At 36.9% G+C, this 22,803-nt stretch overlaps 1 protein-coding gene across 2 annotated transcripts in view; it reads right to left on the bottom strand.

Moving 5' to 3' along the window:
• Positions 1-2,564: 2,564 nt before the first annotated feature.
• Stam (signal transducing adaptor molecule) overlaps positions 2,565-22,803 on the bottom strand; it is a 102,011-nt gene continuing 81,772 nt past the window's right edge. For both annotated transcript variants that reach the window (XM_004662351.2, XM_045135152.1), the window contains exons 7-14: positions 22,112-22,304; positions 19,912-20,006; positions 16,517-16,605; positions 12,695-12,782; positions 12,269-12,323; positions 11,490-11,643; positions 8,245-8,420; positions 2,565-3,859 (exon numbers count right to left, since the gene is read on the bottom strand). In XM_004662351.2, coding sequence (XP_004662408.1) covers positions 3,619-3,859; positions 8,245-8,420; positions 11,490-11,643; positions 12,269-12,323; positions 12,695-12,782; positions 16,517-16,605; positions 19,912-20,006; positions 22,112-22,304 — 1,091 coding nt within the window. In that variant the 3' untranslated portion in view covers positions 2,565-3,618. The remainder of the gene's footprint in view (positions 3,860-8,244; positions 8,421-11,489; positions 11,644-12,268; positions 12,324-12,694; positions 12,783-16,516; positions 16,606-19,911; positions 20,007-22,111; positions 22,305-22,803) is intronic.

The following is a 22,803-nucleotide window of genomic DNA, read 5'->3' on the forward strand; positions in this document are numbered from 1 at the left end:
TAAATTATGTGCTCTTCATTGTATTAATTTTAAGAATTAAAAAATTTGTCACTATGAGAATACAACATCAAGTTAAATATGAAGAAACAAAAAGATGAATTTAGAATATGGGACATTCTATGAAGATGGTATGGTCTTACCAAGTCAATGTCAGATGAGAATATAGATTAATTCATATTAATAAGAAATTAAAGGAAGATTAAAAAGATGGTACATATTCCAGGAATAGATTCCTAGATTTAAAAAAATATCTGAAAGTTTGGGCAGCATTTGATGAGAAACATGTATTAGAGGATCATTACAGTTTTCTTGGATAAAGCAATAGTTTAGGTTATATGGGAGGGGAGGCTGTCCTTATCCTTACAAAAAGCATATTGAAATGCTCTGGCATATAGTTCACAATGTCTGTACCTTGTTTATGTACTCAATAAAGTAGGTATGTATACATACATGTATATTTAGAATATTTACATAGAGACATGTAGAAATATAAATAAAGAGCAAAGAAAACTGTAGTCAATCTCACTAAAGAAAATTTGGTGATTCAATACATTATTTTTTCAACCTTTGATGAAAGAATCTTTCTGAAAGTCTGAGAACTCTCTACAGAATGTTGTTGGGAAGCCGTGCGTGGTGGTACACGTTTTTAATCCTAGGGAGGCAGAGGTAGGAGGAGGATTGCCAAGAATTCGAGGCCACCCTGAGACAACATAATGAATTCCAGGTCAGCCTGGGCTAGAGTAAGACCCTGTCTTAAAACCCCCCCAAAAAAAAACAAAAAAAAAAAAAAAGAAACAGAAAGAAAGTTAGTTGTTGGGAAATGCACCACATAAAGTACTAGGCATGTATGTATTTTAAAGGACCAATTAAGTAAGTCCTAATCCTCTTCGAAGAAGAAAGAATTTCACTACCAATAAAACTTATTTTGGGGATGAAGAGATGGCTTAGCAGTTAAGGCACTTGCCTGCAAAGCCAAAGTTTGGTGGGATTGCCCAGGACCCACGTAAGCCAGATACATGGCACATGCATCCGGAGTTCGTCTGCAGTGGCTAGAGGCCCTGGCATGCCCATTCTCCCTCTCATTTCTCTCTCTCTCCCCCTCCCTCTTTCCTTCTCACAAATAAATAAAATAAAATAAAAACTTATTTTGGAAAATAATTTCTCTAATTTTCAAAGCTGCACAGTTCACCATGCAGAACATTATTAATTCTCTCAAATAAACTTAGATATTTCCATATGTCATATATGAAAGCCACATCTATCAGAAATGAATGGCACTGATTTAACAGGTTGAAAAAAAATCCAGATGTATTTAATATGAGGGAAACCTCCAAGCATATAAAAAGCAACTCCTTGAACAGGAGACATATGTAATGGTGAAGAAGGATCACAAGTTTAAGAAAGGATATTAAAAAAAAAAAAAAGTCACATGAAGTATGAATTGCAAGCCACTCCCAATAGTTTTAGAGCACTGATACTACTATCACATCCAATTAACTCTAAGGTCTGGGGCTACTTACACTGCATGGTAAGAGGAATAGATTTGATCCCATGTAATTGTCACCTTTATGGAAACATATCTCAAACTTTATGAGAGAAATAAACTGAGAAATATAATTTGCTCCACTAAAGTTCAGTTACTTCATTTTATAAATAATTCTATTCCTTCAAAATAAACAGCTGTTAATGAAAGATTTCTTGCAAATGCTACTCACATAAGTTTAAAAACAAAAAGTTTGTGGCCCCATGATGGTCCCTACCTATTCTTGCTCTGTGTCATTTCAATTGAAACAGTTTCATTGTCACTAAAGCTTCTCCACTGGATACTTTCATTCTCAAGTAATGAAAAGGCACATTGAGAAGCAGTTTCAGTTATTCATCATTTAACTCCTTTGAAGCCTAAAATATACATGCATTGTAATGATGGTATTTTTTTCTTTTCACTACTGATTGACTTACAGGGCAAGAAGCACACTAGACAATAGTTCATTAATTTTATAGCATGAAGTATAACAAAATTAAAATAGGGATTTACCAAAAGACAAATAAAAATATAATATGACTGTGGGTAAAACTATACTATATAAGCCCGGCGTGGTGGTGCATGACTTCAATCCCAGCACTGAGGAGGTAGAGGTAGAAGGATTGTCATGAGTTTGAGGCTACCCTGAGACTCCGTAGTGAATTCCAGGCCAGCCTGGGCTAGAGTGAAATCCTATCTTGAAAAAAAAAAGTCATTGGAAAATATTTTCTATGAAAGAAAAAAATTCATTAAAATTTACACCTGTAAAAGAAGTCAAAATAAACCAGGCAGCAACACACGCCTTTAATCCCAACACTTGACAGGCAGAAGTAGCAGGATCACTGTGAGTTCGAGGCCACCCTGAGAGCACATAGTGAATTCCAGGTCAGCCTGAGCTAGAGTGAGACCCTACCTTGGGAAAAAAGAAAAATAAAAAGTCAAAATAATTCCATTAGAGCTTTAAATTAGAAAAAGCAAATGAAAAACAGCTTAAAAATCAACCATAAATATGTAAACTATTAAGCAAAGCCAGGAATATAAATAACTTTGAAACACCTACTTATATCCATTTTAATGAAAAATTAAAGGACACAATGTATTAAAGACATATTTAGAAAATTAGTGGAATAAGACAGATGAATCAAATTTTCTTTATATCATAAACACTTTTAAGAGACTTTGAAAATGTAGTATAACTCATGTTTTCTTTCCAGTTTAAAATTTCCTATGCACTGCCTCCATCTTTTGTGTCACTGCCTCAATAAACACAGCACACAGCTTTAAATCCTAATTACCATGTTCAGCTAAGAAAAAGTAAATCAACATTGTTTCTTTAAAAACAAGATATAAAGACTGTGAGCCTACTTCGGTTTGTTTCATGGTCCCACAATATCTGGAATATCATGCCTAAATATAAAAGTTTAAAAGGGAACATTATTATTTGCTATGAATGCACCAAAATATTAGACACTGTATGCTGTGATGACAATCGGTAGTAAGCAGATGCTACAGAGACGTAATGCGGAGAACTAGCTCACAGGATTCAGTTTAATTTGACACTGCAGCAAGGACAATGCCTCCCAGTGAATACGCTACAACTTTGTTCTCTTGCAGCTTAAAAGGATAGTGTATTTATCTTAAATTTACACAAAACATTAGGAAACATGGTAGTTGTTCATGATTAAAATAAAATAGCAATGTAAATTAACTTAACAGTGTGTTAAATATATTCACATGATCACCACTGTGATTCAAATGGGCCACTAATGAAGTTACATAACAATATATGTACAGAACATTTGCCACAACAGTTTTTGCAGGACTGACTTCTTGCAGAACAGGTAGTTTTACAAGACCATAATCTTGTATCCATTCTCCATACATGACAGGAATGAAATGTTCTAAGTAGTTTCATTCCTCTGGGGGAAGGGGGAGAACTTCTAAAGAGTCAGAACAAATTGAAGGAAGTTCTATTTTCTTGGATATTCGAACCTGTTGACCACGAGATTCCTCTCAGGTAAGGATGAGCAAATCTTAAGCTATCCACAAATCTCGTTCAGCAGACAGACACCCACCACGGAGGGGAGCAGCAAGGCCTATAGCAGAGCCTTCTGAGGGTATGGCTGCTGTGGCTGAGGTGGCTGTTGGCTGCCTCCAGGCTGAGGCAGGGCTGATGTTGTTAAAGTGTAGTTTGGCACCTGGGACATGTTAGTTCCTGCATTCTGGTATATAGTGACATCAGCGGGTGTAGCAGCAACAGCAACAGCAGCAGGAGGAGGACTATATATTGATGCCTGATTGGGATATGCACCTCCTTGAACAGAGCTAACCATTGCACTGTGAAGGGAAAAAAAACACTTCATTAGCTAAATACTGAATTATGTACCCCTTTAGAGATAAGCAGAAAAGCTATTTATTAAACATTCATTAATAAATATTTAATTATATAGCTATAATGTTTCCAAACAAACACTGTTATTTTAGGCACCGGGTGCTATGAAGAAAAAGAAATGCTCCCCAAAATGGAGTTTACACTGTGGAGGGAAAAAGGATAATTAACAACTTTATGCCAGTGGTTATAACTGTTGTGGGGGGGGGGAGAGCACCAGAAGTACCTGGGGAGGGAAAAGATCGTACTAACATATAAGGTGTCCATATAAGTTTCTACTTAACAATTTAAAAAGAGGAAAAAAATAAATGAAAATTAAAAATTTGAAAGCCAAAAAAAAAAAAAAATTACCTGGGCTGGAAGGAGAGGGGGCAAAGAGTTCTAGTTTATGAAGAGTAGTAGAGGAAGGCCTTTCAGACAAGGTTTTATTTGGGCAAAGACCTAAATAAGGGAAGGGAGGCACCATATCAACTATGTAGGCCAGGATTTGTGGCTGGTGCTGTGAGCAAGATGAAGAGACACTGGTTGGTTCTGAACAGAAAGGTAATGCGATATGACTTTCATCTTACCAGGCTCACTCCAGATAAAGAGAGATGTCACTACAGGCTATTACATTCTCTGGGTGAGGGCTGGCAGGTGGCCAGAGCCCTAGTGGGGAATGTGAGAATAGGGTCAGACCCTATACATTTTGAAGACAGTGCCTTTGAAATTTAGTAACAGGCCAAGTAGTCCACAATGCCTAGTTTTATTAACTGGTAAAGGTGGCAGACTGGTCACTCACTGAAAAGAAAAGACTACAGAAGGAACTACAGTCCACTGTTATAGAAAGGGTATTATGGGGAAGAGCAAAGAATGGTTCTGGACATGTCCAGAAAAGTTACATAGCCAACACTAAGTAAGACACAATTTTATCCCCATTAGAAACTCGGTAAATATTTGATAAAAATGAGGAGGGGCTGCATGGATGGCTTAGCAGTTAAGGTATCTGCCTGCAAAGCCAAAGGACCAAGGTTTGATTCCCCAGGACCCACATTAGCCAGATGCACAAGGGGGCACATGCATCTGGAGTTCATTTGCAATGGCTGGAGGCCCTGGGGCACCCATTTCTTTCTCTCTCTCTCTCTCTCTCTCTTTCTCTCTCTCTCAAATAAACAAATAAATTTTTTTTTAAACTTTAAAACATAAAAAATAAATGAGAAGGACTGATAAACTGTCAAGTATGAAAACTGAGAAAGGAACAAAGGATCTGGCAGTATGGAAATCACCAGTGTTCTAGACCAGAACAATTTCCATCTCCCTCCTTTCCTAAAAATACAGAACAGATATCCTATGTATCCCCCAGCCACCACTGCATCTATCAACTACCTATAACTCTACTTACTTAATTCTGAGCCCATGTCCATGTGAACTGAGCACTGGTGTGGGCCTGACCTTACATACAGTGTAACTGTTACTATCACCACTTGAAGGAACATGTGTGTATCTCAACAGGTGCTTCTTTTAGAGCCCACCATTACAATGTTCAGCCTTCTTGTCCTGGCTCATACTTCATTCTCTAGTTAAATTAGCCCAGCTTCATTTTCTCTAGAATATCTTCCTTGCCTTGCCTTCCTAATAACTGCTCACCCTGTGCGCCATGAGAAGACCCTACATGTGCACCTTAAAGTTTTCTCTCTGTTGGCTGACATTTTATGCATCTGTATTCCCATTAAATTGTGATATAGTAAGAGAAAGGCCAGAGTCTCTTTCAAGCCCTTTTATAGCCAACACTATGTAGGACACAATTTTATCCCCACTAGGAACTTGGTAAATATTTGATAAATAACTATTAAAGTGTCAATAATAACAGATGCCAGAACTGTATTAAGCTAGTGAAGTGTTGCTTTTTTTTTCTTTACATGGGTTTCACAAAGGCTTTAACAATTTATGTACAAATGTATAATGTATACTTATTTATATAAATACATACATATAGACATAGATGATATGTACTTAAGTGCAGAAATAAGGAAATGGCTAGCAGAGTAAATGAGAAAAAGCATTCAAGCCAAAAGTCAGGGTCAGGCACTAGGCCCCAAGGATTCGGCTTAAGCTCTGAAGCTACAAGTAAAGAATTTTCCTTGTTTTTGAAAACTGAGTTTTTCTAGTCCTCTTCAGCTCACATCCAGGAGGTTATTTCTTGCTCTTTCATATACTTTTGGTTATAAAGTTAACATTTTTCAGACTTCTGTAGTCCTAGAACATTTGGAAGGTGCTTGCTGGCGAAAGTGGCACGATGTAATTTCCAATAGCTTGTAAGGTCGCCAGAGCTTCTGCAGTGCTATTATGACTCCATCCAGGAACCAGATGGTTAAGGAGAGTGTAATGGGGGAGGGTGTGTAACTGGGTGGCAGAGCACCCACACTTAAGTAGTCCCTATGTAAGAGAAAAAGACACCCCCCCGAAAAAAAAAAAAAAAAAAAACTTCTTAAAAACAAGAGTGGTGTGAGGTGCTTCAATCTGAAGTGGGGTGGACAGGAAAGTCTAAGAAGAGGACCTCTGGATGAACCTGAGGTGTGCATGGCCTAAATCTTCAGGATACTAAGGAAGCTCTTGAAAGTCTTTTAATGGTTAATAGGACAGAATGATTCATATGGGCAAGATTAAAAGCTAGTAGATTAGGCAAGATGAGTATCAAACTGTAAAACATGAATTATAGGCAAACATTTATTTTGGAGATTAGCAGTAATTATATATGAAGTATAAAGAAGAGATAAATGCAGAAAAGACAAAGAGAAATAAGTTTGCATAAACTGTATGGTTTTTTGCCCAGGCTACTGGGTGGATGTTGGAACTATTAATTGAAATAAGAAATATAGCATAAGTGCAAATAATTACAGTAATAGCAAGCCTTTATAAATCTTACTGTATACAGAGCAAATACTAATGTCATATACATCACCCATTAAGTCCATGTGTGCTCCACTGTGAGAGACATACAAACACTTAAATTTTATGCTATTCATTTCATTAGTATGAACTATAATAATACTGTAAAACAGACTACATGATTAGCTCTGGAGCCAGGAGGCCTGGTTTTAGATCTGAGCTAACTGGAGACACCTTAGTCATCTATACATGCCTCAATTTCTCAATTTATAAAATGAGGGTGCCAGTGTATCTCTGTCACAAGTCATTATAAGAGTAAGTGAACAAGCACAGCACCTGACAGACACTAAATATGTCATGTTGGGGCTTTCCCATGACCTCCCCTTTAAGGTAACTTTAGCATACTAGATGTGATGTGACATAACAATACGTAAAAACACCTGAGTACCTCCAATATGCAATTCCTTGAATACTACAACAGTAAAAGAAGAACAGGAGCATTTGCAATCACTGATGCTTCCTAGAAATTTTACAAGTTGCGACTTGTAGAAAGCATGCTAGTGAACTCTTAAATCCTACCCTTTATTTGCTTCAGAGGCAAAAATTCAGCCTAAGATTCTCATTAAAACAACAGCAAAAATATACAGTCAGTCATTTAACGATGTGATAGAGAACATTATAAATGCTAAAAGTAATGGGGTTTCTGTTGTCAGATATTCAGCTATGTGAATCATGAGCATAGATTCTTGTATCTACTCTTTTCAAATATTGGAATTCCTATGGCAAAATTAAATTCCAACCATACAGGGCAAAAAAGAAAAAAAAAAGGAAATGTTTGCGTTAAGAGATAAGTCTAGACTACTTCCTAAAAACAAACCAAAACAGAGCAAAAAAACAGAATTTAGATTTCCTATTAAATGTGCGGTAAAAGAGTAAATTATAGTTGTGAGTTAGCTTCATTAAAACCACCAATTTGGGCTGGAAAGACGGCTTAAAGGCTAGGGACCCAGGCTCAGTTCCCCAGTACCCATGTTAGCCAGAGTGGAGCATCCATCTGGAATTCATTTGCAGTGGCTGGAGGACCTGGTGTATCCATTCTTTCTGTATCTCTTCCTCTTTCTCCCTCTCTCTCTCAAATAAATAAGTAAACTTTTTTTTTAAATGCCAAATATCATCATAAACAAGTACTTTTTTTAATCCAAGGGAAGAATGTAGAAATACCCAGGTAACATCACAATCTAGGAGTATAGTGAATGAGTCAAGCAGACTCACTCAAACAGCTTGCAGCTGATACCACACCACTATATGGGTCCCTACAGAGCCACTCATCACAAATGAGTTCATATGGAAAGTGATGCCCAGACCTCCCAATTCTCCTTACCCAGATTTATGCTTATAGACTACTGGAGGCCACCTAAGAATTTAAATGGCATTAACCCCAAACAACTATCAATATTCAAATTACTTTGGGTAAGAAGCTTGGGTCTGCTGACTAGGAAGGGCTGGGCTTGCAGAAGGTGGAACTGCTCCTTGGGTGAGAGAAGACAACTGCTCGGGGGGAAGACTGTAGCCCTGGAGATGGCTCATCTGGGCACTCCCTGCAACGAGGTAAGCACCACTTTGAGGAGGTCCTGGATATACCTGCAACAGTTGATGGAAAAACAGATTCAGTTATAAAATTTTAATACACATTAAGCCTACTCTGTAGAAGCATTCAGTGAACAAGAAAAAAATTCCCTTAAAGTCTCTTTATATATGTTACTTCTAACAATGGGCATTTTATAAAAAGAACTTTTATTGAGATGGTGAGGTAATATGATGGAGAATGGAATTTCAAAGGGGTGTGTGGGGGGGGATTACCATAGGATATTTTTTTATAATCATGGAAAATGCTAATAAAAATTTTTAAAAAATTAAAAAAAGATCTTTTTAGTGACATGAACTGATTTTTTAAACTATTTTATTCTTATTTGAGAGAAAAAGGCAGAGAGAGAGAGAGAGAATGAATGGGTACACCAGGGCATCCAGCCACTGCAAATGAACTCCAGACACATGTACCACCTTGTGCATTCAGCTCTGATATTTTTATTTCTAAATGTTAGCAGAAGATATGTTACCTTCACAAAGAAGCACTGAAGGAACTTTGTTAATATAATCTATTAAAAGTTACTGTTTGATCTTTTTTTTGTTTGTTTGTTTTTGGTTTTGGTTTTTTGAGGTAGGGTCTCACTCTAGCTCAGGCTGACCTGGAATTCACTATGTAGTCTCAGGGCGGTCTTGAACTCACAGCGATCCTCCTACCTCTGCCTCCCGAGTGCTGGGATTAAAGGCGTGCACCACCATGCCCGGCAGATCCTCCATGTAAATCTTCTAAATTGATCACTTTAAAACTCTGGGCTACATTTACAATTCACATTTTCTAAACTGCAGTTAACACAGACAGAGTAAGCTAACTTCCTAATGTGAGGTCAGCAAACTTTCTTTCTTTTTTTTTTTTTTTTTTGTCTATCTGTCTGTTTGTTTGTTTTTCCGAGGTAGGGTCTCACTCTATTTTAGGCTTACCTGGAATTCACTCTGTAATCTCAGGCTGGCCTTGAGCGCACAGCAATCCTCCTACCTCTGCCTCCTGAGAGCTGGGATTAAAGACATGCATCAGCACGCCCAGCTTCAGCAAACTTTCTTATAAGGTCTAGATCAGAAGTACTTTAAACTTTGTGGGCCATGGTCTCTACCACAACTACTTAGTTCCATAGGTATGGAATGAAGCTAGACCAAACAGAAACAAATGGGTGCCTATGCTCTAGTAAGTTTATCTAGACAAAAGCAAGCAGCAGGCTGGGTTTGTTTGCCTATACATATCTCTAACAGTTAAATATATATATTTATCTCAAGAGAATGGATTTGGGAGGAAGGAGCTGAGACAGGATCTTGCCAGATAGCCTTAACTGGCCTTGTATCATGTAGTCCACAACCTGGCCTCAATCTATAGCAATCCCTGCTGTTATGAGCAGGGATTACAGGGGAAAGTGCCACCATGCCCAGCTAAAGGTATAGCCCTGGCTTCACATTCATAATCCCTAACCTCATCCTCTTCAGCAAGTAGCCTATTAGCACATGCCACTATGGCTCACTGAGGTAAGTCTTAAATACCACAGAGGATTTTAATACTATCATCATGTTTGAAAAGATAACTTCCACTGTGAGTGTAGAAAGATTGTTTTCTTGTGTTAAGATAAGTAACATAATTACTAAGACAACAGCATCTTGTGTTTCTGTTCAACGATAACATGCACTTAGAATCCCAAAGGTCTTCATGATAAATATAGCTGTGTATTATTGTTCTTTGCAAACTGAATGAGAAGGTGTGCTGGCTTATCTCAAATTGGTGATGAAAACTCCCCAGCAGGTGCTATCAAACTCAGGACTCTGGGGCCCAACTGCTGGTGTAGGGTATGGCCCCTTATTCCAGAGGAAATGGGCCATGTAAAAACTTAACATCAACAAAGTCTGTGACCAATCTTAGTGGACAAAACAGACTATATGACTTATGGGAATAATGGGACAGAATGGGATAAATTTAAACATCTGCTTGAGGTGAAAGAGGAAAAAGACTTCCATATGGCAATATATGCATTTTCATGGAAGGAGGGGGAAATCCTATATCAAAGTAGTGTCTAAAAGTATATAAATTTTAGTTTCCTGGTCTATAATAATACCTTTTCAATTTTTCTTACTGAATTTTAAAATTTTACTTGTAAGGAAAAGTAGAAGTTCATTACATGCTTAAAATGGTTTTTCTTGGGCTGGAGAGATGGCTTAGCGGTTAAGCGCTTGCCTGTGAAGCCTAAGGACCCCGGTTCGAGGCTCGGTTCCCCAGGTCCCATGTTAGCCAGATGCACAAGGGGGCGCACGCGTCTGGAGCTCGTTTGCAGAGGCTGGAAGCCCTGGCGCGCCCATTCTCTCTCTCTTCCTCTATCTGTCTTTCTCTCTGTGTCTGTCGCTCTCAAATAAATAAATAAATAAAAATTTAAAAAAAAAAATTAAAAAAAAATGGTTTTTCTGCCTCTGGAAATGGTACATTTTAGTTTGTGAGTTTTTATAACAAGTCACTGTACTATTATATGACTGACATATAAAATGTTTTAAGTATTTAGTGAATCCAACTTAATGAGTTTGGAAATATATGTATACCCTTGAAAACATCACCATAATCTATACCATAAACACATGCATTAGTCCAAAAGTTTCCTCCACCTATTTTTTGTGATAAGAACATTTAGCCTAAGCAAGTAAGTATAATACAAAAGCTATACTAGAAATTTAGTAACAATTAGAAATTCTATACAAATATGACAAAAACTGAAGTATTAATACATGTGAAGCTTTAAAATATGAGCCCAAACCATAGATTTTGATTCAATACATCTGATGTAGGAGCAAAATATGAATATTTTAAAAAAAGAAATATATATATATATACTCAATGAGTAATTCACTCTCCTGCCTAACCCTGAAGAAGTCAATTTAAAACTGGAATATCTACTATATTATGCAATATATTTATAAAGTAAAAAAGAAATTCTATTGTTTTGTCTATTTATAATATTATCCTCAAGAAATTGCACTATTCTGCAGAAATACAACTGTTCCAAATAAACTCAATAACAATAAAGAATTCAAAACAATATACTTGAGCTTTGAAAAGCATACCTGAGAACCAGAAACACCAGGTGACTGCATGTAATACTGCTGATTCTGTAATTTTGCATACATGGAATACATTGGATCTTCATTCATTAACTTTGTATACAATGAAAGTGCCTCCATCACTTTAACATTAAGTTCTGAGAGTTCTGAATGTTTTCTGAAATATTACACAATATTTTGAAACATAGTTGGTTGCTTAAATAATACAATGCCCTAAATAATGATATATCAAAGAATTAACCCCAGAGGACATTATTAAACAAAAAGATGATGAGCAGAGAGACAAAAGAAGGTAATGGGGGGAGATTAGGATCAAAACACATTATATACATGTTCAAAAACCATCAGTAATTTTGTTAACTTTGGACAAAAAAACCTTCTATAAAAAGATGCATCTGCAAAAGTATTCAGAGGCAATCTAAACTTTTTAAGGGTAGGTTCTTCACTGAGGAACTCAAGCTTACTGTACTTGACTACACCTCAAAATATCTAACTTCCCCATTTACCAACACAGATGGCTCGTCTGTGGGTCTTGGAAACACCACATAACACAGCACTATTATATTAGCTCTTTAAGAAGATGAACACAGTGAAGGCCAACTACATCTTCTGTTCAAAGAGGATAAATGAGTTCAAACCTTCAGATGCATTGAAAAAAGTGTATAAACAATGGTTCTCTGCAGTTCTCTTTATGAAAGGACAGAGACAGACGATTCTTAAGTTTTCTGAAATAGTTTCAGGGATGAAGACAGAAAAATTTATAGATAATTCATGTTTTTTACCTATCAATATCTTCCAGCTTTTCATCAATGAGAGGTCCCATCTGATGACACATTGCTAAGATGACAGGATTTGAAGAAACAAGGAAAACAGAAAGTAAACTTTTTAAAGATTCATATAATTAAAGGAATGAAATATATATGATTTGGAATAATAAAAATTAATACTAATCAATAAACCTCAAATTGATTTTCTAAAGCATGATGGTGAGACAAATTAAAATTTTTTCATATTACATGCTGAATAATTTAATTTTAATAAAAAACATATAGGAATATAACCTCTAACCAAGATTTAAATGATATATTGAAAGTGAAACTATAAAAAAAAGTGAGAAATACTGCATTTTTAAGTTACTCTCAAAACCCATGTATGTACATAATATCAAGTATTACTTGTGTGCAGGATAAGCATAAAGCCAGGCTCACCTTCCAGGTGCAGGAGTTCTGGTAGGTCTGGCTGATTATCGCTGGGGTCTGTACTCTGCAACATCTGTAGCAACTGATCCATTTTATCCTACAGGAATAGTTAATGTAAAAGCAACCAAACTTTATGAAACATCATGTTTCCCTTCATTAGCTTGATAGTGAGTATAAGGCTTATCATGCAGAGACAAATCAAATTTGATTTTTCTGTTTTTATACCCCATGTGTTGCCCTTAGCATCATGTGTAGTCAGAGCCTTGAAAACCACTTCCAAGTATTTTTGAGAGTAACAGATTCTCCATTAGAATAGGTCACCTTACTTAAGCTGACAGCATGCATTCATGAATGCCTATCACTTTGTTTGAGCAGCTGTAGCTTCAGCACAACAGGTGAAGACCCCTCAAGGTGGCCTGCTATGACTAACCACGCAGTGACTACTTCTTGCAGATGATGAACACAGCAGCTGTTTCTATAAGGCAGAGGTAAGCCTTATTACAGCTGTTCTTACACTTGGGGCTCTGAGGACTTTTCAACACTTTCTCTCCATCAACGTTTCAGTTTGTCATAAAAAGAAAAAAGAAAAAAAACATGAAACTTCTCCATTCTAAGTGAAAATGGCTACACGATATCTTAAACCAATGATAATGATCATTACAGAATCTTTTGTTGTTAAGGACTAACGGGACTATAAATATATCATTACATAAAAATATCTATATATTACACACATGGATTTTTAATCTACTTAAGTATAATGCTAAAGTTATTACAAACCTTTCTCCATGCATATTTTTTGTGATTATTCTACCTGAACTCATATTTCTATTTAATTGCCCCTACAATATTTTATCCTAATGTACTTGACAGTCTGCAGAAAAATGCAAGATTTCTTTGCAATAGAAACATGTATATAAACTGATGATGCTCAAAGTGTTAAATTCACCTGTATGAGTTAATGATTTATATTGGAATAAAATGGTCAAAGTAGTAAAATTACAGTTCAAATTTAAAAAAAATAAGCCAGGACTCAGCACAATTTGCATTCTGCCTTGCTCACATAATACAGGCTGTTACAGGAATAATAATATCAAATTATTTCAGTAGTCTGAGTTTCATACAGGAATCATAGTGGACTATGGTTAACAATTATTTTTATTATCTACTAACTGACAACTTATTGTGCTCATCCTTTCCTTTTCCAGTTGCAAAAGACACAAAACCATCTGAGCTGTCACTACTTTCTTACCACTATCAATACGTGGCTTTGTCCTGGGAATTTTTATGTTTGGGAACAATGAACCTCAGCAAGGTTCATATGGACACAGGATGAGGCTTTCTTCCGCATAGTGTAAAAGAAGAAAGAAAGAAAATAAAAATAACGGCACAGAGTGTTCTCGAGAAAGTTCATTTTCAAGCCAGGGATAGTGGCGCACGCCTTTAATCCCAGCACTCAAGAGGCAGAGGTAGGAGGATCACCTAGAGTTCGAGGGCACCCTGAGACTCCAAAGTGAATTCCAGGTCAGCCTGAGCTAGAGTGAGACCCTACTGCGGGGAAAAAAAATCCATTTTCAATGTACTTATTTTTTTTAAAGATTTTGTTTTCATTTATTTATTTATTAGAGAGAGAGAGAGACTGGGCACACAAGGACCTCTAGCCACTGCAAACAAACTCCAGATGCATGTGCCACCATGTGCATCTGACTTAAATGGGACCTGGAGAATCAACCCTGGGTCCTGAAGCTTCATAGGCATGTGCCTTAACTGCTAAGCCATCTCTCCAGTCCTCAGCGTACTTATTAAAAGATGAAGATCTGAAAAGATTTTCTTCTTTTAAAACAACTATTTTTATTATTTTTATTTATTTATTAGAGACAGAGAGAGGAACAGAAAGAAAGAAAGAGAATGGGCATGCCAGGGCCTCCAGCCACTGCAAACGAACTCCAAATGCATGTGCCACTTGGTGCACCTGGCTTACACGGGACCTGGAGAATTGAACCTGGGTCCTTAGGCTTCTCAGGCAAGCATTTTAAGCACGAAGCCATCTCTCCAGCCCCTGAAAAGGTTTTCTAAGTGGATGTGTACCAGGGCACTACAAACTTGTTCTATACAGGTCATATATCTCTTCTGCAATTTTAGCACAAAAGCAGGCAGACATATGTAAATGACTATAATCATATTCCAAATGTGATCTGCTGGGCCCAATGTTCTACATGGCTCCTCATATAATACTAGACTAAGTCAATTCACAACAATCTGATGTTGCTCCTCACAATAGTAATATTAACAAGTTCCTATATAAAAATAGAGCTAATATGCTTAAAAATGAAAAAGAAATGTCTTAATCTTCTTTTCCTCATACACAGTAACAGCAGATTTTTATAAAGCTTCAGTAAATACTATATAAAAACTTAATTCAAGAAAATGCCAAGTTTGGGTGCTTTATAAATTTTTTTCAAGGTGTGCACTACTACTGCAAGCTTGATTTCTTTTTTATATTTATGTATGTATGTATGTATTTGGGAGAGGGAGAGAGGATGGCCACACCAGGACCTTTAGCCACTACAAATGAACTCCAGATGTGCCACCATGTGCATCTGGGGAATCAAACTTGGGTCCTTATACTTTGCAGGGAAGTGCCTTAACCACTAAGCCATATCTCCAGTCCTTAGTTTAAATCTTGATAATACATGTTTAGGTCATACTATATAGCTCCAAAAACTACAGCTTAAGTTGTCCCAAAAGTGAAAACTTTATTTTGAAATATAATCATTGAAAGAATTATTTCAGATGTAACAATGACATTTGAAGACATTTACCACAGAATTAGCATAATCTTTTCCCAAATACTGGAATTCCAATCAAGGAGGAGCCATGATTCATTCTTATGAATTTGTTTATGTAGCAGTAATTTAATGCTGTTTCATTTTTAGAACCCACAATTTGTTTTATTCTTTCAATAGAATGTCCTGTCCTCAGTCAAGTACAAGCAATTTTAATTTGCTTGCTGAGTACATGGAGGCACAAGTACTTTCACACAGCATTAATAAAATGTAAACTCTTCAAACAAACAATCTGGCAGTACCTATTAACAAGGAAAACACAAAGATCCTTCTCTTCCGAAGTTCCATTCCTGGATATGTACTCTAAACAAAAGATGTTCAAGAACTATTCTCATCTTAATACTGTTTGTGATATCAATCAAGCATTCTTAACCACTGACTCATCTCCACTGCCTGTCTGTGACATCAACTCAATACTACTTATAATCAACCTAAGTGCCCAACACTAGTACTACACATATCATCATAAATCCATTCTATGAATACCAGATGACAATTCATGTGGCTTGCCTGTGTAGCACTGGTGATTGAATCTGGCCTCACACATGAGGAAAGTGTCTTACTACTACTATAAGTATATTCCTAGTCCTTAACAGAAAACATAAATGAGCTCCTAACAGGTTAAAGATGAGAGTAAGGAGGAAGTTGTAATAGTAATCTATACTTTGTATATATTTGAATATTTAGAACAGGGGAATACAAAATTACTTAAGTAATCACTTTTAACATTTATTGAGAAGAGAGAAAGACAGACAGAACAGGCACACCAAGGCCTCCAGCCACTGCAAAAGAACTCCAGACACTTGTGTCACATTGTGCATCTGGCTTTACGTGGGTACTAGGGAACTGAACTTGGGTCGTTAGGCAGGCAAGTACCATAATTGCTGAGCCATCTCTCCAGTCCTAAGCAATTATTTTGAAAGAACAAAAGAAAGTTTAACTTTAAAACAAAGAATCTATTATTATCATCAGGGAATTTACTTACTTCATCAATAAAGGCTGGCTCAGGTTCTGGTTCTATTGTTTCTACCTGAACTTCATCACTAAACTGTACCGTCTTCTTCTCTGTTTTAACTGAAAAATATATGAAAATGATCTTTTCCTTAAGATGAATTTAACATGTGTAAAATTTTATCCCTAAGAATTTGGACATAATTCCCATCAAGCTGAAAAGACTCAATCTAAGGACAACAGACTTAGAAATGCCAAACCATTATAAAATTCTGTTGAAATTTCATCATGTTCTTTTGTAAAGAATGTTAAGTTTTCCATTAAAGAAATATACTTCTGAAACAAAAATTAAGTGTCAATTTCAGAGTCCAGTAAGCTATTATAAAACTTGAGTTTAATAATGGCATAAGTAAATTCTGTAATTTAAATAAATCCTCTTTTGAGATGACCTGTCAATTCACAAATCTCCTTTGATTTGGAAATCATATATACTCCTTTTTTTTCTTCCCCCTGAGGTAGGGTCTCACTCTAGCTCAGACTGACCTGGAATTCACTATGTCTCAGGGCAGCCTTGAACTTATAGTGATCCTCCTACTTCTGCCTCCTAAGTGCTGGGATTAAAGGCGTGCGCCATCACGCCCAGCTCTCATATATATTCTGACATAGTACCCAGACCTCCTACCAAGGAAGGACATGGAGGTTAGTCAAGAACTTCACAAGTGGCCTTGGCAAGGATCTGAAACAACGGCTTTTCTAGTTCAGTTATGCCTTGAAGTGGCCACTAGGCGATCAACAAACCACTGGCCAGAAATTTCCCTTGTTCACTACGGTAATCTTTGAAAACAGTTTGTCACAAGCAAATATAAGGTGTTTTGTAATTTGGCAACTTCCAAACAATACTCAAAAGCACAGGGAGCTCTAAAGCATGGACTTCCTTCTGTGTTTTTCATCCTTGTATCAATGAGATTAATCAGAATTCATAAAAACACAATGAATAAAGATTGAAATGGAGATGGCAAAGCAGGAGGATCTACCAGGGGAAATGTTTTCTATTAAGGTAGTCAATGTGCTTGATAGAATACAGAATTTCCCCCCAGTGAATTCCTAAAACAATAAAATATGATATGCCAACTTGATAATTAAGGAAGATCAAAAATCCTTACACGAGAGAAAACAAGTAAATGCTACTCTATCCATTATTCCATTAGCCTATATTGCTGGAAGGTGACCTGTTAGCTTACTCTGAGAAAGTTTTATCATTTATGTCTTTTGGTGTTATGAGTAAGGAATATATTCATCCATTCAAGTCACCATAAATACATATACAAAAATTAGTCAGCTGATTAATTCTTCCAAGGAGAAAAAGACATCTATTACAGGCATGATGCTTTTTTATATACTATGCTATTGGCAAGTAGAAAGCTGGGACAGCTCTGTACTAGTTGTCACTCCAAGCTGAACTAATATGACATGTGCATGATATGTAAAATACAGGAGTTATACATAGAGAAGAGAAGATATAGGACTTTCATAATATCTATCTCCAAAACACAAAAAACATAAATAAGGCAGACATTCCATGTAATAAGGTAAGTGGACTTCTATTTTCCCCAAAGATGCTTAGGAATCCCACTAGCACATATGTTCCGAACTTGAGAATCCTAACTGTGTTCTAGGGGATCTGATCCTCCCGTCTCCTGTGTATTATGAAGGGTGGCACAGGAGAGTTAGGAATCTCACAGTAAAGGTGCATGCTCATGTGAAAGGAAAAGATGGGATGGCTTCACAGAGTACGTGAAATGTCGAACAGACAATGTGACGCTTTCCAAAAACTGACACAAGGACTGAAACAACCTAAAAACCCCAACACAGAAAACAGCACTAGCAGCCCAGGTTATGAAAGTCAATATACTATGCAATGCCATTCAAACAAGGTTCTGCCTGTTTTTAAGCTTTAACGCTTTTATACTTCTCATAAAAAGAGAACTGGGTTAAAAGAATGGTTACCAGGAATCTGTCTCGATTAAGTGATACAAGACAATCTGGCAAGAACTAGAAGAGGGATCTACCTTGTTACAGATCTGACAAGTGAACTCTCCTTACTGTTCACACACGTTAACATATTACTTATTCTATGATATTCATGTATAATGTATTGTGGGTAAGAATAACTCAATGTTCACACACATGTATATGTGTATGTGTGTGTGTGTGTATTCTATGATATTCATATAGTATTATTATGGATAAGAATCAATGCCATTTTATGCTGGGACAAAACATGACCACAACAAGGATTCTTTCTTAAAATTATTGTCAATTTAAACAAAACAAACAAAACATTCTGATGATCTTGTAATATTTAACTTCTTTTCCATTGTGGAAAAACATGATATTTTGCCAGGTGTGGTGGCGCACGCCTTTAATCCCAGCACTCGGGAGGCAGAGGTAGGAGGATCACTGTGAGTCTGAGGCCAGCCTGAGACTACATAGTAAATTCTAAGTCAGCGTGAACTAGAGTGAGACTTTACCTTGGGGAAAAATAAATATAAATATATATACACATACACACATACACACACACACACACATAATGCAATGTGCCAACTTAATATTTAAAAACTTTTAAAATTCTGAACCATTCAGTCACTAACTGTAGGCTTCAACAGATTTTTTTTTCTGCTATCTGAAGTAAGATTATGACTTAAACATTTCCTCATTACTCTAACTCATTACTATAAGAATTCGTTATAGCATTTTATAAAAGTATAGTATGTTGAAATGTACTCTACTTTAGCAGTGCACCAACAGGTGACAGCTTTTGCAACTATTACAGCTACCACTGATAATACTTTTCTTCCATGTTGCACTTTCTAGTTCTTTTTGTCCTTATAAGCAAATGTTTAGAGATCAAACAAAAAAAAAAAAATCTTTATGTTAAAGCAGCATTTTAGGGCTACTAAGCTGCTTATAGGCAACTTCAGCCAACTATAGGAGAAAACACACACACAAAAATAAAAACCTGACCCCACCCTTGGTAGTAGAATCTATGAAGTTATAACTATAAGCATGTGACAGGCACCCTTTCCTCAGCTGGTAAGAAAAACTCACCAGGTGTAAATTCCTAGTACTCTTTTAGAAACATGTGTATAGAGAGATACATGTATAACACAAACACCCATAGTCTGTCTAAAGTTAGTCTTGACAGAGGACTTTAAGATCTGGCCTTCAACTCAATGTGTAGCCTCCCTTGGCCTTCCAAGTACTGGGATGAGGAATGATCCCATACTTAGCATGAAAGCTGCACTTTTAAATAAACAGCTAGAAGCACTAAAATTTGAGTGTCACTGGTCTACAAAATTAATTTATTCCATTTCCATCAAGATGATGATTATGAATAATCCATCATCAACAGAGAAAAGCACTTACTCATTTCAGGTTCAGCAGTGAGGTCTGCAGTTACAAAATTAGAAGGAAATAGCCCTATGCCTTGATGGGTTTCACCTTTCCACCAGTTGGGATCACTGTAAGAAACAAAAAAGAATGTTTTAGAGAGCTGGAGAGTTGGCTCAGCAGTTGAAGGTATTTGCTTGCAATGTCTGCCAGCAAGGGTTCAATTCCTCAGCCCAACAGGAATTCATTGGCAGTGGCAAGAGATCCTGGCATACCCATACACATACACACACACACATTTTTAAGACATTTTTTTTTCCTCTTTAACTCAACCTTTCACAGTATTTAACTTGCATTAACCAGATAGGACTCCAAAAATAATCTAATGAAAAGAATCTAGCAATTATCTTTACTACTGATTAAAAAAAAAAAAAGAAGCCCTGAAAAGATGATGTTAAACACATGGCTCTATCTTTGAAGGCCAACAGGTGCTCTGAGAAGGTAATAAAAAGCCATGTCCACTCTTCCTACTTTCAGGTGGTTCCAAGGCTTCAACATAAGGACTCTTTGTAATATGAGACAGGGTTAATCTGTGTTTTCTCTCCTACACTGTAGCTCTCTGCAGTACACACAAGTGTTGTTTTACCCCTCCCATCCTAACACATAGGAAAGATGGTGCCACTAAGCACAAAATTTGAAAAAGCACACTCCTTAATGTCCCAGTCACCATAGCATGTCAGTGCCAAGTACATGGAAAGCTAGCAAGTGCTCCATAAGCACTTTTATTCAAGGAATGAATGACGAAGGTTCTGAGTCATTTCCAGCTAACCAGCCCAAATTTTACATCATTTTTCCCTCTTCAAGAAAACTTAATGTTATGGTCTGGACGTCCCTTTGTTTCCCTAAAATTAATGTGCTGAATTCCTAATCCCCATGGTGATGGTACTGGAGGTTGGAATGTTAGAACACTGTTGAATGAGCTTAATGGCCTTATAAAATACACTCTAGAGAGATCCTCTGCTCCTTCTGTCATGCAAAAACACAGTGAACAGATTGCTGTGTATAAACCAGGAAAAGGGGCCTTTGCTACACAACAAATCTCACAGATATTATATTTTTTAGCCTATAAGAACTGAGAAATAAATTTCTATTGTTTAAGTCCTAATCTGAGCTAGAGAAATGGACTCAGCTGTTAAAGGCACTTCCTGTGCAAGTATAAGGGCCTGAGGAAGCCTGAAAAACTATTCAGAATTTGATCCACAGGACTCACTTAAAAAGCTAGGTGTAGAACTACATCTGTACCCCAGTTCTGTGGGAAGCAGAGACCAGGGAGTTGCCAGGGCTAGGCAAGTTGAAACCCCAGCTCCAGTGACTCCAGTAAGAACAGAACAGACAGGAGAGTGATGGAGGGGGACACCCTGAATTCTCTGCCCACCACTGCACGCAAGCACACCTTATTACAGATAAGCACACAGGACATTACATGGGCACACACATGTGCATACACCATGAACATCAAACACACAAGCCAATGACAATTTGTTATAGCAGTGCAAAAACACTAAAACAATGAGTGATTCTATGAAAGTAACTTCAAGTTGGGCTGGAGAGATGGCTTAGTAGTTAAGGCACTTGCTTGTGAAGCTTAAGGACCCATGTTTGATTCCCCAGTACCCATGTAAGCCAGATGCACAAAGTGACACATTTATAGTGGCTAGAGGCCCTGGCATGCCCATCTTTCTCTATCTCAAATCAATAAAATAAAATAAATAACTTTAAATCACTCTTTGTTTTTTTTAAACTACTTGCAAATTTTAATGCTTCATTATCACCATAAAGTTCTAGTTTGAAAAGTTGACACATTTTAGTGCACCCTCTCTTAATGTAAATATAAAATCCTTACAAAGTCATTTCTACATAGACAGACTGTATTCTGTACATCACATGTGTTTCTTTCAAATCTATTATATTTTCTAAAACTTTAATTTTTTTAATTAAGTTTGTATTATTGGATGGCCTCAGAAACAAATGTAAAGTGCTACTTAAATAATCTTAATAAGAAAAAACTACATTCCAAAATAAGATTTTACATAGGATGAGATAAGCAAGTAACCATCACCTAAACTATGTGGTCGATAGTTTATGTTTGGTAATTACATTCAACAAGAATAATAAAACATAAAGGTATCATGTTACAGATTTTCACGAGACTACTCAATGTTTAATTAACCATTACCTGTCATCAAGAACTGTAATAATTTCTCCAGCTTTAAAAGTAAGTTCATTATCTTCAGCAGCTTCAAAGTCATATATAGCACGAACTTTTCGGCCTTCATGTTGGTGGTTAGTTAAAAGATTCAAGGTGCTTGGGTACAAAGTGGAAAGGGTGGCTGACTGCTGCCGTTGCTCCTTGAGGGACAACTCAATGGCTGGAAAACAGTGAGTTTTTGAAGATTCCAAGTGTTAACATAGCCAAATATCCATAGAAGTTAAAACTACATCTCAACATAAACAGTTCTATTTGTGGCTTGGCACACAGCTCACATGGCTGAATGCTTGACCAGCATGCATGAAGCCCTAGGTTCCATACTTAGGATCACAAAAAAACTGGACATGGTGGTATATGCCTATTTTCCCAACATTAGTGAGAGGAAGGAGGATCAGAAATTCAAGGTCATCCTCAACTGCAAGTCTGAGATCTACCTGGGACCATTAAGACCTTGTCTCCAAAGAAAAAGGAGGGGAGGGCTGGAGAGACAGCTTAGCGGTTAAGGTGCTGGCCTGCAAAGCCAAAGGACCTAGGTTCAATTCCCTAGGACCCACGTAAACCAGATGCACAAGGTGGCACATGTGTCCAGAATTCATTTATAGTGACTGGAGGTCCTGGTGCACCCATACACTTGCTCGCTCACACACATTCTCTCTCTC

This window comes from Jaculus jaculus, chromosome 15 (assembly GCF_020740685.1).
Source record: "Jaculus jaculus isolate mJacJac1 chromosome 15, mJacJac1.mat.Y.cur, whole genome shotgun sequence".
In the NCBI taxonomy this organism is placed as follows: Eukaryota; Metazoa; Chordata; class Mammalia; order Rodentia; family Dipodidae; genus Jaculus; species Jaculus jaculus.